Source organism: Anthonomus grandis, chromosome 1 (genome assembly GCF_022605725.1).
Source record: "Anthonomus grandis grandis chromosome 1, icAntGran1.3, whole genome shotgun sequence".
NCBI classification, from domain to species: domain Eukaryota; kingdom Metazoa; phylum Arthropoda; class Insecta; order Coleoptera; family Curculionidae; genus Anthonomus; species Anthonomus grandis.
The window spans coordinates 39,756,204-39,775,787 of record NC_065546.1 but is presented as its reverse complement, the minus strand read 5'-3'; the positions used below and the strand labels follow the sequence as shown (position 1 = coordinate 39,775,787).

The window sequence follows — 19,584 nt, the reverse complement described above, 5'->3', positions numbered from 1 at the left end:
TAGTGAGATGTGCGATATGCATTTTGTTTATGGTTCGGCCAACGGCAATTCATTAGCAGCCAAGCGTCTTTATAAGGAGAAATATCCCGCATCATATGATATTTGCCTTTCTCTATCAACGCCTTTGTGACACTGGAAGTTATTAACAACAAACTACTAGTAACATGAGACCACGCACAGCAGCAACTCCACGAGTAGAAGAAAATGTGGTTTATGAACTTGAGGAAAATCCTGCAACAAGCACTAGAAAGATTGATTTAAACTTTACTTACTTTTTTTACTTTCGGAATTTTAAAGAATAACCTTCTATACCTATCATATACAGCTGGTACAAGCAATATTACCAACTGATTTTCCGTTAAAACTAAATTTTTGCCGTTGGATGCAACAAAAAATTGTCGAAAAAACCCCCAGTTTTTAAGACAAATATTCACGGATGAAGCAAATTTTTCCAGAGAAACCTTAATGAACTTTCACAATAATCACTTATGGGCGGATGAGAATCCACATGCAATTTTAGAAGGCCGTCATCAACATCAGTTTTCTCTTAACGTATGGGTTGGAAATGTTGCAGACCATTTGATAGGCCCATTCTTTTTACCATTGAGGCTTACTGGAGAAATTTATCGTTAATTCCTCGAATGCAAGTTACCCATACTTTTGGAGAATGTTCCATTGCAGTTAAGATTGCAAATGTACTTCATGCACGATGGAGCCCCACCTCATTTCAGTTTAGTTACGAAATCGCATTATCGCATCGTATGAGGCAATTAAACAGACACTCGGAATATTTGCACGAGTTCGCCAATCGATGCGTCGTAGAATAGAGGCCTGTATTGCAGTTACGGGTTCACATTTTGAACAACTGTTATAACTTATGTTCCACCAAGTGGCTTTTCTAAAAGTAGATATTTGTCGTAAGAATTAAATAAAAAATATAAAATAAAACTTAATAAAATATTGATATTTATTTTTCATAAGAGCATTGAATAGTGAATAAAAACTCCAGATTCTATATTTAAAGCGTATAATATCTCAAATCTAAAACGTTAAAATGTAATGCATTTATTATTTTAATTTCAAAAATCTCGAAAACGCTGGCTCGTAGCGACTTTGACCAAGATATCTTTTTTACCTGAAAATGATAGATAAATTTATTTTTTTGTAAAAAAAAAATTAAGCCACTATAAGAAAATTATCACGCTTTAAAGTATAAAAAAACGTGTATGCAGCGCCCTCTACAAGTGAGAACTCTCGTAACATTAAATTTGAATTTACCATATCAAAAAACCCCAGATGCCAATTTTCGTTAAAATATCTGCATAAGTACCAAAATTATTTATAAAATATAAAATATTAAAAAAAACTTTAACACCCTGTATCTTAACCTGTAACTATATCGAATCTGCCAGTATAAATGGCTTTTCACCATTTATCAAATATTTTTCAGAGGTAAATGCGCCTTGAATAAAATAGGGACACATAATTGACGTGCCCACAATTCCTGCCCATACGTTTAACTTCTTGGGAAATTGTTTGTGATTTTCCATACTTCATTGTCGATTTTCTGGTGCCCAATAACAAAAATTTTGCCTATTTACAGAACTAGTTGAAAAAAAACTTGCCCCGTCAGAAAAAACAATCTTACTTAAAAATTGTGGGTTTGCATTACATTTATTCATCATTATTTCGCAAAACTCTATTCTGCGTATGTGATCATTTTCAATAAGCTCCTGAAGTAAATGAATTTTATATGGACGCCATTTATTCCTATGCAAATATTTTAGAACACATGATTTACTAACCGACTAATGTGCAGTAACTTGTCGAGTTGATTTATGTGGATTTTCTTGTACGTTGAGCAAAATATCTAATTGTCTGTTTTCTGGAAGCGTGGGACGGTCCAGGTCATATTTGTCTCTAACATGACCAAAATCTCTAAACTTTTTTTCAATTTTGCTTACTACCGAACGTGTAATAGGCCTCTCCGGGTACTTATTGTTAAACAGATAGCAAACTTCGGCTTGTGTTCGAGTCTTGTCGTCATATCCTACCAACATCAAAATTTTAATTTTTAGTTTTTCAGTTAAACGTGCCATACTTTTAAACTTTCCAACTGCACTTGACACGTAAAGTAATACATACTGTTTCCATGCGATTAAATGGTGACAAGGTGTCAACAGTCATATATACTTGTTAAAAAACTATGAAAAAACATGTTTGAATATGCTCAAATGACCCAAACAGTTGCAAATTTATTAATAATGTCTGTAGTAGGTTTAAGACATGGTATACAAAATAAACTTAAAATTCTATGTAGAATTCAAGAATGGAATAAAAAATAGGTGTATTACCATTTAAAAAATTGAAGTTGATCGTCATTGTTTTTTTTGGAAAAATCGACTTGTCCGAGCGTTTTTTTTTCAAACACAGCCCTGAATTTTAAATGAATTTGTTCCAACTTTTGCGTCCTCACTGTATAACTTAAAGCATAAAAAAGTGAAGGTATGAAAGTTCAAGTTTACGTGATTCAGAATTAGTCTAAGGAGCTTCATGATTGCTCGGGTACTTATTCTTATTGCTTGATTCTAGTGATAATTATGAAGCTCTTAGGTCATGTAAATAAAATTGCTATAATGTAGATAAAATAGCCTAAAATGCGCTGATTAGATGAAAATATTCTATGTCTTATTCCAGTGAAATTTATCAAGCTCTTGGAGCGATTTCTATTACATTACCGTAATTTCTTAAAGAGGCTTCATAATATATGACTCAGAACATGTTTTCTTAGACACAACTTGTAAAAGATTATGAGGCTCTTCGAGACAGTCAACTTAGTTCACTATGGTTTTATTCTCTTGCTTACGTTTTTGAAGTTGAAGCAATATTTGCATCTTTTTCTAGCTAGGGTATAACAATTGTGAAGCTATAAAGTCAAGCCAAGATTATGAGAGGCTAAAACTCTTCCCAGTTGCTTCATAATTTCTTCACTTATATTTTATCAGTCCCTTGATTTTGACTTTGCCTGTTCTTTGGGTTTTTGATATTTTTTTAAGAACTAAGATGTTAAGAAATTATAAAGTTTCTTTAAGAGCTGTATTATTGCTTTATGAAATTAAGCATTTGCGGACATAGGTTAATAAGGACTTTTTTTATTATTTTTAAGCAGGGAAACTCCCCCTGAGTTTTCTTGCTTAAAAAGGTCAAAACTTTTTTATTAGCTACTTTCTCATAATTTTGGTAATAAAATTTAAAAGAATCATAATTTTTAATTAAAAAAGGTGCTTTTGTCTTATTTCGATGAGAGCGCCCGTTTTTGAAATAATCAGACATAAATGTTTTGCAACCTACACTCGTAAAATATTTTTGATCACGTTTAATAAAATTAAAATGTATGTTACAAATTATCAGGTATAAACATGACATAAGACTATTACAAATACATTTTAAGATTAAAAAGTGTTTTCTTTGTTTAAAATTTTACTTCAAAATTGTAAATAATGTGTAAATAATTGAGAAAAATTAAAACAATTGCATATTAAACGAGCCATTTCTAGTGAAAGTAGCTTCCTCAGTCCATAAAATAAAAGGGACTAAGTTTGGCTTGTTAATTGTCCATTTACAAAATTGGACCCTCAGCGCAAAATCGTCTGGTACCAACTCTTGAAATCTCTGGTAATGATAGGGATGTAACCCTTGGATTCTTACCATTCTTCCTATCTAAAAAAATATTTAAAAAAAAATGTATTTTTATTTAAAACTTAGTAGAGTACCTTTTTTATGTAAAAATGTTGGTTTTTAATAATTCAAAAGTAACCTGAAAAAAAATTGACATTCTTATCTATGCTAACCATCCTGTATATATTTTAGCATAAAATGTTATAAAATCAGTTAGTAACAATAACAGTAGTATACGATAAAAATAACGACCATGCGTTTCGAAAATATTAACAAAAAACTATCTTCAATAGACATTATAAAACACCCTGTAACATGAAAACGATTCACTTCTCAAGATTCCTGTATATGAAGGTTTTGTCTTATTTTTAGACAAGCGGCTGGTAAAATATTGCGATGTAATTTCGGGACACCATGTATAAGCAATTTTTAATAATTAATTGGGACAGTATTTATTGGTCTAAACTCATTAGCTAGTTTTTTCCTTAAACTTTAGAAGCTGATAAAATGGTGAACATTCTTCAATTTTCAGGGAACTCCTATTTTTAAGAGATGAATTAATTAGGTCTAGTCGATTGCCTACTATATCTTATACGAGCACAATTTTCGAAATACCTTTTTCACCAAGTTTCATATTTTTCATTGTTTTTATTCTGCGTCTCATTTCCTAAAATTGTCTTTTTAAGGATATTTAAAAAATGGCTTATTTGCAAGTTTATCAATCTTTGAAAACCGAGGTAAAATATTAACAAAATTATTTATGATATTGAAAAAATATATACATTAAGTTTTTTTGGAATAACCATTTCCTCTGCTATAGCTCCTTGTTGGAATATTTTCTAATCAAATCTCTTTAAGTAAAATATATTTTTTCCCTGGTAGCAAAAATTTCAGATTTTTTCATAGCTCTGCAATTGTTTCTATTTTCATCTATAACCTCTCGGAAATATTTATCCTTTCTCATCCTAATTTTATTTACTATTTGATTTATAATTTGACAATAACTCTGCTAAATCTTCTTGAATCGCCTTGATTTATTATTCATCGTAATTATCAATGTAGGACATATTTTACATATTAAGCAAATAGTTTTGTAACTTTTCTGTATTATAGTGTCTTATAGGCCTAAAATAGTATCTTCTGGAACAGTTTTTAGGAGACCCACTGAAATTACAGAATGATCACTGATTTTAGGTATGTAGTGTAAATGGACTGAAATTGTTTTTCCATTAAGTACGACATTAATAATTAAAAATTAATTATTAAATTACTAAACAAAAAAATGGATAAAATTATATATTTTTGAAATGGACTAATATCAGAAATACAAAAAAATTTTCATATACAGGGTACTTTATCACAAAAAAAAAAAATATTAAAATATTTAACAAACTTACACCATTATGTCAAAAAGGGCATAAACATCAACATTAATTTTCATATTTGGATTATTTCCTTTTATTGCTAAGTCCAGGCAACTCGTTTTAATTTTTTTAAAATTCAATAAGCAATTAAAATTTCTTCAATTTTTTGTAACAATATTATTATTGAAAAGAAAAACAAAAAATGAACACCGAACGATTGACGAACTGAGCGATTGAAATGAATGACCGAAACTATTTTAGTTATCCTTGTCAAAAAATAATCTTTTCACGCTTAAAAAATACATATCGCGCCAAAAAAGTACTTTTTTTAAATAAATAAAATAAAATATTAATTAACAATCACCAAATATTTATAGTTTCTATGCCATTACATCAAAAATGTTAAATTACAAAATGCACTTAATAATTAAAAAAAAAAAACATGTTTTTTTTTAAATTTTGTCTCAAGAAAGAAAATGCTAGCGCATAAGAAACTTAATACAAATCTGTAGCTTAAAATTATACCCTTGTTGTCTTCTCGTCTATTTCAACCTTACCTATCTTGCATGTGGTGTTTTTCAGAATCATTTTTCTAACGACCAGCTCGATCAGAACAAAAGCTGGGTTTCCAGACTGTCCTTCACTGTTCCCACCATTACGAAACCGCCTAAATGTCGACCAAAATCGTTACCACCCGATAGTACTTTAAGCAAATATCGATTCGATCAGGTATAATTTTTTTCCCAAAAAAAACCTCAAAAAGTCATAAATTTAGTTGCATCTTTCTTTCTTTCTCTCTCACTAATTCTTATTTTCATAATACTGTTTGAATAATAATTTATTAAATGTTTCAGATTAATCAAGAAATAACGCAGAGGTGTAGAGATCAAGACGATGAGCAGGTAAGAGACTTTGTTTCATATTCACAATTCGAAAAAAAATATTTTGTTATTACTTTAAATATACGTGACATAGTTTCTGATACTTTTTAAGTTAAGTTAAAAATACTCTGCAGACGGGAGCCATTAAGGCTATTTTTAATTGCAGTTGTTTAAGCTTTAGCATGTTTTTTGAAAAAAGGTGTATTTAAAATATCAAAGTGATACTTCTATATTTGTTTAATATTAAAGCGACAATATTATATATGCTAATCGTAAAAATCTAAAAAATCACCATGATTATAAATCTTATGCCATTTAAATTGAGGAAATTGTAACTATTACGCGCAATTTTCCAATTTATTCAGCTTGGCTACTGTGCTGGTTAATTTCCAGATTTCCAAGAATAACTGGAAAATTAAACAATATATTATTTTGAGGTTTCCAACGTTTGCCTTGGAACATAGAAAAATATGTTAGAGAAATGTATAAAATCATTCATGTGAAGGTGTTATACAATTTATCAGTGGTGTAGAATGTGGGAATGCCTGGATTGTATTAGGTATATATTAGGTAATTATTTGGCTGAATTTAAATTTGGTGACACAAGATATATTAATAAATTACTTAAAGTCTATTAAATCTAAAGCATTTGGCGTTGATCAATTAAACATTACCCTGATTTTGCTTTGTTGTCCTGCCATAATTAAACCACTCACTCATATTATAAACGTATGTTTAGAACAAAACTGCTTTCCCGATCAATGAAAAGAAGCCAATGTTATTCCTTTGCCCAAAATAAAAAATCCTGTTGAATTTAATGATGTTCACTCAATATCTGTACTTTCTATAAAATATTAGAAAAAGTTATGGAGTATCAAATAGTTCAATATTTAAATGTAAATAATTTAATTCCTAAATACCAGTCTGGGTATCGTAAGGGGTATAGTTGTGCAACCGCTTTATCTAAAGTGACTGATGATATTTTTAAGGAACTTGATAAAAATAAAGCTACGGTGTTGGTTCTCTTAGATTTTTCTAAAGCCTTTGACATGGTAAATCACAGAATATTACTAGCTATATTAGAATATATGGGTTTTGCTGAGTCTGCGTTGGAATTGGTGTCTTCTTTCTTGTTTAATCGAAAACAAAGAGTAGTGCTTAATAACAATAAATCAAATGCACTGGATGTTACCTCTGGGGAACCCCAAGGTAGCATTCTTGGTTCTTTGTTTTATACTCTTTATACTTAACAAATTACTAAAAAAAATTTACACTGTAAGCACCATTGCTATGCAGATGACACCCAGCTATTTTATTCATTTCATCACACTAATGTTGTCCAAGCTAATCAATATATAAATGAGGATTTAAATACCTTAAATATAGAAACTCAAAAATTACTTTTAAAGATTAACCCCACTAAATCAGCAGCTATTCTTTTTTGTAGTGACAATCATCGAACTAATATTTTAAATAATTTAAATGTACACCTTAATAACAATATAATAAATTTTAAAAACTATGCAAAAAATCTTGGACTAGTAGTGGACTATAAATTTAGATTCAAAGAACATGTTACCCTTAAACTAAAAAATGGATATTCTGCCTTAAAAACAATATATCGTCAAAGACATTTTTTAAGCTCAAGTATCAAAAAACTAAACTGTGATGCTTAAGTACTATCACCGTTAAATTTTTGCGACACAATTTATGGACCATGTCTCGATAACTCCGACTCAGGTAGAATTCAAAAACTTCAAAACTCGTCTTAAGACTTATATTTGGTATAAGAAGACGGCAATATATTTCTTATAAATTAAAAGAAGCAGGCTGTCTAAATATGCACAATAGACGAATATTACATATTTAATGTTTTTCTTACAAAATTCTTAAATCAAAAACTCCGCTTTACTTACTTGAAAAGCTTACCTATCGTACTGATGTGCATAATCTTAATATAAGACGTAAAAATCTTTTAACAATTCCTTGCCATAGCAAAGAACTCTTTAAGCGATCCTTTTCTTATGTCGTACCAAATTTTATTAATAAGTTCAAAATAATTAATTTTACTGTCACCGAAAAAACTTTTAAATTAGAAACCAAGCTTCTTCTTTTAAATCAAACTTAATTTTTCTTGAATGCCTTTCTTTAATGAAATATTACGCACATGCTAACTAACTGAATGCAACGTAAAATATTCTATTAACATTTATTATTCAAAAATTAACTGTTTAAAAAAAAAGAAGAAAAAAGAAGATTTTTTTCATTCCGTTTCATCCATTTTTCCCCCATACTGCTTTTTCCCCTCATAAGTATATGTCTACCTATTTGTTTTTTTTAGTTTGTCTATAAGAATTGTTTTTTTTTCTCTCACTTCTTCTATTATAAGCCTTAACAGAATCCAGGAAGTTGTTTCCTTCTTTTCTGGAAGTCTGAATGCATGGCTTTTTAGTTGCCTTACTTGTGTTAACTAAATTCTTTATATAACCTATTGTTTTTAATATGCTCTCTTTGTTTAATATTCTAATATTCAATTCCATGTATATAATCATATTACCTTCTGTAATTATGCTTTTTTTTTGTATTGGTGGCTAATAAACGTCTTATTATTATTATTATTATTATTATTATATATTATGCAAAGTCGAAGTAATTTAGCGAATTTTAAAGATCTATAGTTTTCACAGTTTTTCAGTTTATATAAATACTTTCTCTAATAATAATAAAAAGATAGAAAGAAAAGATGAAAAATAAGTAAATGTATGAATATGCTTAAATTTCACGAGATCTTTCCATCTATATATTATACACATTTTAATTTAAAGTTTTTTTTAGCTGAATATTTGAACTTTGAAGATTTGATATTTTTAAACAGCAAAATGTAGCAAAAATGATATTTTTGCATTCTTCCTGATAAATTGTACAAATTTTATACTTTTGTTTTTTCTTTATTTTTGTTAATTTGATTTATTTTTATAATTTTATTTATTTAATAAAGAAATACTAAGTATCTGAAAAATATTTAATTTTGTGTAAAAATCAAATTTGAATCAATATGCAAACATTTTATTACATACATCATAAATTTTTTACATAATTTAAATTTTATCAATAAAACGAGTTTACTTAATTAAATTCCATTCGCGTTAATTACTTTGTCAGAGTTAAATAAGTAAGTAGTAAGTAATAATTTTAATCTTATTTTTTATTAATAAAAAATGTATACAAATCAAAGCTATATAAATAAAATTACACAATATCAAAATATCCTGAAAATTCAGTGGAGTGTAAAATGATTTGCCTAATAAGTAAAATATTTATTATTGTCTTAATTCAGTTTTTTGTAGTAAAGTAAATTTTATATACAAATTTATTAATTTACAAAAATCGTTTTTGTTTGACAAAAATAAAAGTATTTTTTTATTTATAAAATTTTAGTATTAATATAAATATCCAAATTTTAAAAATAAAATATAAAAGAGATTTTACAAAATAAACAAAATATAAATTTGACTTTATGTTGCATTAAAAGACAAGAAAGTTTACAATATTGAATTTATTTTTATTTAATTTATTAATGTGTAAATCTTATGTACTAACAAATTAATCAATAAAATTAATAATTAAAAATAAATTAATTTTTTAAAATTTTTAATTTTTTTTTTTAAATTAATAAAATCAAGCATTTTGAGCAGTATTTTATTTACATTAAATAAACTTATTTAGTAAAAAAAATTATAGGAATAAAAGAAATTTGCTTTAGCTATAAAAAATATAAAATAAAAAATTTAAAGACAAAAATTAAATATTTAAAATAATTTATTTAAGACATATTATTTGTCGAAATTTTTATTTTAATTGTATTTGTTAATTTTGATTATACAAATATAAAAAAAATTTAAATAATATTTAAAAATATTAATAATAATGACAATAATAAATTTTGAATTTACTAAGCAAAAAACGTAAATACATCTATATTAAAAATAATAATTTTCAAAAAAAAATATTTAAACTAAAACGTTTGTCCGTGATTTTATTTGTTTATTTGTTATTATTTCTGAATTTTACTTATTAAAATAGGAGAGAAAATAGGGAGAAATGGGAAATGATTTTTATAAATTAAATAAATATAGGGAAAATTATAAATTATTACAAAAAACGTATTGATGAGAAATGTTAAAAATTAAAAATATTAATTTAAAAAAAAATAATAAAACTAAAATCTTTGGCACGATTTATTATTTAATTTATTTATTTATTTATGAATTTTGTTTACCAGAAATAAAAAATTTCAATTTAATTAAACCAAAACTTTTATCCATGATTTTACTTGTATTTTATGCATTTATTTATAAATTTTCAAATATACTTAATTTTTAAATTTTTATATTTTAAAAAATACTTATTCAAATACAGAGAAAATATTTATAAAAAAATTAATAAATAATCAACGAATAATAATTTCAATAAATTATATAAATTTAATTAACTTAATTATGTTAAGTTCTTAATTTATTATGTAAAAAAATTTAAATTTAAATTAACTGATAAATATTGATTAATTATTAATACTCATTTAAACAAAAAATAATTTGTTTGTCCACGATTTCATTTATTAAATAAAAACACATTAATTATCAAAACTAAAATTGTAGCCATAGTTAAATAAAAAATTATAATAATAAAACAAAATTAACCACCAAAACAGCCAAAAAAAAAACATACGTTTTTGAATGATAAATTAATGGCATTTCTCACTTTTTAATTAATTACAGAAAACTCGAATTGTAAGTTTCCTATTCAGCAGTAGTAATTAGCTTTCTTATTTCTACTTTCCAATTTGCTCTTCTTTGGTAGTTTTCTTCCATAAGGAAAATTTTAATTAATGGCATTAGCAGAACCCCAAAAGACTCAATTTTCTGCGCACCATTACACAATTAATTTTATCGGCTCTGTATAGGCAAAAACTTTGTTTTAACCAGTATCTAAAATACCTTAACATCCAGTTTAAGGGCTGTCTTATCCACAAAATAAACCAAACAATAACCCAACATTCAGTACTCACTTACATTTCCCTAGATAACAAAATATTGTGGCCTAGATGACAAGCTATTTAATAAACCCGTGAAATGAAAATTTATAAAAAAATTATATAGTATTCCAAAAACTAGAACATTCCATACACCATCCTACGCTACTGCATGTATATAGACTTGTTCCTTATCCAACACAGATCATTTTGTACTACGTTAATCGTTTTCGATTTTATTGGAGTCGATCCAGAACCAGGCCAAAATGTACGTAAGGTGTTCGGTTTAGATTATTTCTGGACCCTGGTACATTGTTATATACACGATTTGTGTCGCCGGCACTTGACTTTAACTGTCCCACATTTTTTCTTCGGCTATAGTGTGCGCGAAAGTGGTTGGTGTGCTATTTTTGGGTTAAAAGATTTCGGTTTTATTGTGACATGAAAAAAATAATAATATTGTGATTTTTATTGCACTGCTGTAGGACGAGTAAGCCATATTAGCATAAATTTTAACTGTGTTAACTTCAGGATTTTCGTGAAAAATACTATCAATGATTGAAAATATATATTTTTATATTAAACTCTTAAGTTTCAAAGATATATAAATATATATGTCTGAAAACAAAACGAACCGAGGCATATATAAATCCAGGGAAACGTGTGCTAAAAATAATTTTGTTTATTGGCTAATAGTTCATTTTTAAGTAAGAAAATATGAGTTGTTAGCTCTGATGTATAAATTTATTTTGTTTTTAATCAATTAAAACAATTTATGGCTAATTCTCGACTGCACCGCTAGTAGTAGATAATGTTTCTTAACATGTATATCTAACACTCTGGATAACCATAACAAAACTACTTACAAGCATACGCGTTTTGTCTTAAACAGTTTATGACCCCGCAGTGCACTACAGTAGCTTAAAATAGTACATAAGAGAAGAATTTATATTTAGATGCCCAGAGAGTTACAATTTAATCCAAGTTTAATGTCAAAAGATATATATGAGTAAGACATCGTTTGTTTTAATGCAAGCTATTTAAATAGTAAAGGAATATTCTTCAGAAACATTAATTTAAGCAATAGTTTACGGATAGTACCTGCTTCTTACCACTTGGTAGATTCGTGAAAATAATTAATGCAGTTTTAATCTTCACTAACACACTGCAGAATTGAATGTAGTAGCAAGTCTTTTTTGTCTTATTCGGGTTTTCAGGCTTTTTCATTCAGATGCCTTAACCATGAATTTTAGAAATTAATAACGTCTAAAAACTAATATCATCTGCATAGAACATATCATACTTCCTATGAGAAATTATGTTTATGTATCTTCATTCAAAAAAAATGATAAAGAGTACTTCTGTTACTTCATAGCTCTTAGTCTAAGTAGGTATCTATGCCATAGAAATTTACTTCACCATATGTTATGTATAGCATCCTGTATAGCGACCTATAAAATGTTCTTAAATTTTACTCTCAAAATTTAACGAACTATATTTTTTTTAGACTTCTAAATTTATAATTATATTGTAATTACAAATCAACTATATGAATAATACTGATAGTAACTTTACTTATGCACATATTTCTTTTATTTTAGGCCTTTGACAAGCCTAAACAAAATTTTGAGAATTTGAGAAACATGACAAGGTCATATCCGAAAAGTCACCCTATGTATAGCACCATATGTTATGAAAAATTATATTTAACTAAGAAAAAGCACTCTTCTCAAAATACTGTTGATCTTTCAGAGATACAGATTCTTTGTTAGAGAAAAAACTCGAATTGGTATAAACCTTCATCCAGATACGTATTATTGATTACGTGTCATTAGTGATACGTATCTTGAGAGGATAGACAGGGTATTACTTATGAAATATAATAGCGTATTCATGAAATGTAATTTATAATATTAGTTTTAATGGATGAATTTTTCGAGTTTTATAATATTAGAGCCAAATTTGCCTGTACTATCGTATTTCTTACTTATCAACGGCATTCTTGTCGAATTCTCATCTTTGTTAAGCTTACTTTATAAACCAAAAATAGGAATTGACTTGAGAGTTCTACTTAGCACCAGTAACCTAACCTAGGAAGGTTTGAGAAAGTATTCACTATGAAGCTAAAAAAATTTGATACATTTCCTTCTTCTATATACAGTGCATCCCAAAAGTTATGTCTAAATTCATTTAAAATTCAGGGGTGTGTTCGAAAAAAAAACGCTCGGACCCGTCGATTTTTATTTCAAGTTCTGCATTTTTGTACGTGAAGTTTGTATATACAGGGTCGCTCAAAAATAAATTACGACCATCAACTTCATTTCTTCAAATGAAAATCACCTTTTTTTATTTCATTTTTGAATTTCGCGTGGAATTCTACGTATGTTTCATGCATCATGTCCTATACCTAAAGTCAACAGTTATCGAAAAAAAGACGACCAAACATTATTATTGTAGTTCACCTTACGAGTCACCTTATCTCTGAGAATTTTTATACAGAGCAAAATTCCATTCATTCGTGTTTTTTTATTGTTGGCTGGTGACCGTGTATTTTCATAGAAACTGTATGACAGTTGTACGCCAGACAACAGATATTGTCAAGTGTGAAGTGTACGAGCAAAGTTGCGGTTTCACAATGGTAAAGTCAACGGAACGAGAAAAAATAGAAATTCTGTGTATGGCTGGGTTTGGTGATAGAACACGTACTCAAAGAGAAGCTGCTCAATTATTCAATGAAATCCATCCTGATCGTTCTCCGATATGTCAAAAGGTTGTGAGTAGAATAGAGGCTAAATTTAGAGAATTCGGTCATTTTAGAGATCTGCCGAAATCTGGTCATCCTGCTCGAGATGAAAATGAACAACTTGACGTTTTGCTTTCTTTGGAAGAAAATCCATACACTCCTCTGTCGCAGATTGGAGCAAATTTACACATGGCGAAATCTATAGTTCACCGAATAGTTAAAAAGCACAAATATCACCCCTACAAAGTTATTCTTGTGCAAGAGTTATTTGATGACGATTTCGATAGGCGAAATGAGTTTTGTGAATGCTTACAAAACATGTGCAATCTAAATAATAATTTAGTAACAAATATTATTTTTTCTGATGAAGCCACGTTCTATTTGAATGGTAGTGTGAACAGACAAAGTTGTCGATATTGGGCAACAGAAAATCCGCATTGAATGATGGAGGTAAACACCCAGTACCCTCAAAAACTAAATGTGTGGTGTGGAATAGTGCGCGGAAGAGTAATAGATCCCTTTTTCTTTGAACAGACTTTAACCGGACAAGTGTATCTCGATTTTCTCCAATTTGAATTAGTTCCAGCATTACTAGCTTTATTTCCAAATCCATTGGACTCTGCTGCCACTGTGCATACATTTTTGGATGAAACCTTTCCCAATCGGTGGATAGAAAGGAGAGGACCCATCGAATGGCCTGCTAGGTCACCTGACCTAACACCAATGGACTTTTTTTTGTGGGGATACCTCAAGTCGAAGGTATTTGTTAATAGGCCAAATAATCTAGTAACTTGAAAATGATTGAAAATGTGCAACTAGACTTTATTGATCGCCTAGGAGATTGTCAAGCCGTGAATGGCAACCATTTTGAACATTTAACTTAATTTTTGTTCTTTTTTTATTTGTTTATTGAATCGTCTTTTTTTCGATAACTGTTGACTTTAGGTATAGGACCTGATGCATGAAACATACGTAGAATTCCACGTGAAGTTCAAAGATGAAATAAAAAAGGTGCTTTCATTTGAAAAAATGAAGTTGATAGTCGTAATTTATTTTTCAGCAACCCTGTATATACAAACATCACGTACAAAAATACGCAACTTGAAATAAAAATCGACGGGTCCAAACACTTTTTTTCGAACACACCCCTAAATTTTAAATGAACTTAGAGATAACTTTTGGTATGCAATGTATATATACTCGCATTTTTCTTCCTTGTTTTCTATTCATTCCAATACCTTAGTCTTTAATTATAATTAATATACAAAGCAATAGAATGATAATCTTCTGCATAGGTTCCCTTTTCTTACCATAGTTCTGACATTTTTTAACTTATCAGTACTCTTCATTATTTATTCTGATCTCGTTTCACGAGATTTTTAGTCAGCAACCTTTCTAGCTTTTTATTTTTTTCTATTACTTCTTGTTTTTCTTCGGTGGCCTTTTTCAATACTTTTCTATCTTTTCTATTTAATTTTTCACACTATTTTTAAAGCATTTTAACTTCCTGATCTCAAATATCCTTTATTATATCATATTCTTGAATTTTAAGAAGTATCGTAGCATCAGTATTATCCGTGGATCTCAAAGAATTTCGAAATCTATGTACCTACAGCTCCTATAGCAGACCTTCTACTTATAAGATTGAACGTTCATTAATAAATAAAGGTAATTAAGAAACTGGTTTAATGATCTTGGATCCAGGAAACTTAGTAATATTTTAACTGCCTGGAAAAGATGGAAATATTTTACTAATTCTAAGCAGTTATTCTTCAAAATATTTATGTTGAGTCTGTTCTATCTCAGAACGAAAGACAGATACTCCTTATTAATTCTTTATATTCTGAGTCTCATCTCGTTAGCCAATATTTTTTAAGCTTTCTTATGTTTAGGCCTCTTTTTATTTCAACTACCTGGAAGAGACTACTTTCAGGACATATAGTATATTTCTACTATTCAGGTTCAGGTAGCTCAATCATTGTGTTGAAATTTTCATGTATCTTTCAGGCTTTTTTTTGGACTTTGGAGAATATATCCTATCAATTTTGAGTTTGTTTTTAATTTCCTTAGAAAGATAGAGAAAGAGAGGAAGATTTCTTAAAAATTCCATTCAAATAGAATTTAAAATCAGAGTATCATGACGTGCAAAGGTCATACCCTACTTATTGGGGAGTAGGCAAAATCCATATATTGAGCTGAAAAGACATCTCCAGAACCAAAAGATGCTCCAGCCCTTCATCGAAGAATTATTCTCATTTACTCAATTTAATGGTATCATTATATATGGTTCTTTTCTAAACTACTAATGGCACTCATTATACAACATTACACAGTAATAATTAACTCTTCTATGGTGGCTTTCTTCAAATGTGCTCATTGAATTTCAATTTCTTTTTATTCTCCTTGTTGGTTTATCAACCTTTTTTATATTCATTCGATAAACTGAGCTGCTCAAACGTTTAACCAGTACTGTTTTATTGTCACTTTTCATAACTTTATAATTATACATTTTGAACAAAGATAAGTGATTTACAATTGTTCGAGTCCACAGCAAAATAAGGATTATTGTTTCAGCCTTATACTGTTCGTCCGATAATAATCCATTTCTATATATGCAATAATTCAGACCATAATTTCAAACCATAAATCAAGATTGACATCACAGGCATCGCAAGACTTTGATTTTTAGACGAAAAGTCTTTGTAAAATTTTGTTAAAGAAGTCCATTTTTGAAGTATAGTGAATGGTTAATAAGGAAGATATTCTCTTAAACTTGTCTTGTCTCTTAAACTTAAAACCAATCGCCAATCTTGTTTTAAGAGTGATGTATTTCGATGAGGTAATTCATCAGACTCTAAACTTAGTTTTCCTGAATAAAAACCATTGAAAACATAAATATATATCGTTGTAAGATCTTTTTTTTAATTCTTTTATTCCTCAGTTAAGCTTAACAACCTAAAGTCACAGTAAAAACGTACTTTTATCCAAAAAAATGCACATTTAAATACAGAAATGACTTATAAGTTGACTATCTGCTGATCATCAAAACCAAAAATGCGCCTTATCTCTAAAGTGGTCGATACCAAATCGACCCAAAACACCTCCTCCTACTCAATGTCTCGGAAATCTTACTCGATGCAAAAAAGTAATACGAGTAGTACTAGATTTGTACCTGGCAGTCTACCGAATACACCAACCACCTCTTGGATGCAAAGACCTTTTGGTCAGCTCCAGAAGAGTCAAAGCATCACTGAAGTGATCGAGTCCAGTAGGGGATTCAAGCCCAGTGACACTAGCGATCCTGGAAAAAGGGAATTCTTGACTAGTCTGACTAAGAGGGTTTTTAAAGTGGGACTGGTAAGTATAATAACATGTCATGAAAAATCAGATGTGCCACAGAGTAAATGAAAGTTTTAGAGAATGGTTTTTGCCAGGCCTTAAAGCTTGTAGAAGACAACTCTTACACCTCACCGTAATTTTAATTAGAGATATTCTAAAGGTCAAACAAAACTTAATGGTTAGTCAATAATAGTTTCTTTGACGTTTCATACTAATAAACCACTATTTATTCATTGAAAAACTATATTTAAAGCAGGATATCGTAGTCAAACTACAATAAACATTTTGTGGCGAGGTTACATCATATCCCAAAAGTAACAAATAAAAATTGGGAAATTCGCATAAGCAGACGCTCGCCTCCCATGTGTGTGATCGACATCCAGTATACTAACCGCAAAGTAACCGATAAGTCGGCTAGCGAAAATCGAAAGTTTTCTTTTTTTTTGAAAATTGCGTTTTTTCATTTGGTTTTAATTGCGTGCGGGTTATAGTTTTGCGCCTTTCAAAAGCGCTCTAAATCTAGATAATTTGGCTGGATGACAAATTGAAAAAATATGTTTTTGGGTGGTGAGATTTGTACGGTAGTGTCGCGAAGAAACGAGCAGTTTTTTTTTGAAAAGCGCGCTGAGGACGTGGATAAAAATTTTTTTGAAAGTTACAGAGATGCGTATTTTAATGGAAATTTGGAGGAGCTGGGAGAATCGAAGAAGTTAACACCTAAAAAGGAGAAACATGTGCATTTTGAAGTATGTCGGTGGTTTCATTTTATGCTGTAAAGAAGAGGTTCTTAGTGCAATTTTTCTTTGTGCTTTTTTTTATTGAAAAAAAAATGTTTTTTTTAAGGCAATCTTTGCCCCTCTCGCAACCACGATTGCAACCCTCTTGCAAATCGTGGTTTTTCCTTTTATGTTATTTATTTATTGGCCAAATTACACAAAACGATTATTCTTTAACGTCTTATATGAAAACATGTTGTCCTAAATTCTGAACTTAACCCGGCAATACAGTATAGATCCTAAAATAGTCAGTCAGTGACAAGTCAAGTCTATTAACCGGGACAATATTATTATGAAATTGTAAATACGTTAATCATTCTCCTAGTTTTTGTACTATTTTATTAGTATTCTGTAGTTAAAGTTGATTCGTAGGGTTTATTTAGGATTTTACTTACATTTGGTTTATTATTTTTATCAATAGTGTTTAGTTTTTAAGTAGTTCATCCTGTTTGAGACCCCATTTTGGTCTCAATTTAGGTTATTTAAGTTATATTATTAGAGTAAGGGCGACAAATATGGAATACTTTTTTTAAAACTGCAAAATTATAAGAACTTTTTTATTTTTTCAACACAAAAATATTAAAAGTAATTAGAAAACATTTTTATATTAAGCTATTATAACTTGTATTTGTAAAAAATAAAAACGTTTCAAAAATCGTAATAAAAAAACGAAAATATTAATATTTCCCTTTTTTAAAAATAGGGTCACAAATATGGAATACTTAGAAAACTAAACTAAATACTAAATATATTGGCAGAAATCGCAAATATAAATGCCAGATACATATGTGGTACATTGCAAATGACACTATGAGTTGCAGGATTTGCACTGTATCCACTGTTTCTCGGATTTTTTGCTTTCCAAAAACTTTCCACCATAAAACAAGCACTCTGGATTATCAGAAACATCCGGAACTTTTTCACCAGTTTCGCCAGTACATAATGATTCATCTGGGTCATCATCTGCCACAAAGTCTTCTTTAGAAAAGCTAGTTGATTTTTCTTAGCTCTATCCCAAATTTTTTGTCCTACTCTTAGCTTGACTTCTTGATGAGATGGCTGTTGACGTGCTGGGAGTATCGGAATCACTCAAGCTTACTTTACTCTGCCCAATTTGTTTTTTAACTTGAAGTTTCTGTTTTGTAAGGTGACGTAGCTATTACGGCAGCTTTCCCTGCTTTTCGTCCTTGTTTTCCGTTGCTGGTTTTTTTACAAATGATTGGGATGCAAGACCATCTCAGAAGTTACAATATTTATTGGTGGCGTCGGATTTGCAGTATCTTGAGGTACTGGAAGAGGGACAACAGCATCAACTTCATCTTTTTCGATAGTTTCGGAGGCAAGAAAGTCAGATTCACGAAAGATATTTGGATTCAAGGGGAAAAATTCCGGTGGCTTTAAAACCATTAACAGCAATCTCACCACTCTGAACTCTTAAATAAGCCTTGCCGAAAATTTCCATCACATCAAATGCAGTTACTGGTCTGGCATTTTGTCATACCCACGTTCTTATCTCCTCACTGTAATGAGCTTTGAATGGTCCCATAAAAGATTTGCCAAGAAGTGGCGGTAAGCACACAATCGTAACATTATTTTCTCGGGCAATATTAATGACATCAATATTGCGAGTATGCGAGTTATGACCGCCTAATACGAGCATAACTGGAGATGCAGGTGTAGACTTTACTGTCGCTACAAAGTGTTCAAACCATTTTGTAAAAATGTTATTTTGTGTCCACCCTGATGGATGACATTCGAACTTGCTACCAAT

At 29.3% G+C, this 19,584-nt stretch overlaps 1 protein-coding gene across 7 annotated transcripts in view; it reads left to right on the top strand.

Annotated features, from left to right (window-relative positions):
- LOC126750197 (uncharacterized) overlaps nucleotides 1-19,584 on the top strand; it is an 86,442-nt gene that overhangs the window by 39,013 nt on the left and 27,845 nt on the right. For 5 of the 7 annotated variants that reach the window (XM_050459765.1, XM_050459751.1, XM_050459742.1 and 2 more), the window contains 2 exons: nucleotides 5,625-5,771; nucleotides 5,897-5,944. In XM_050459765.1, coding sequence (XP_050315722.1) covers nucleotides 5,625-5,771; nucleotides 5,897-5,944 — 195 coding nt within the window. The remainder of the gene's footprint in view (nucleotides 1-5,624; nucleotides 5,772-5,896; nucleotides 5,945-19,584) is intronic. The other 2 variants (XM_050459758.1, XM_050459774.1) reach the window with 1 other exon arrangement.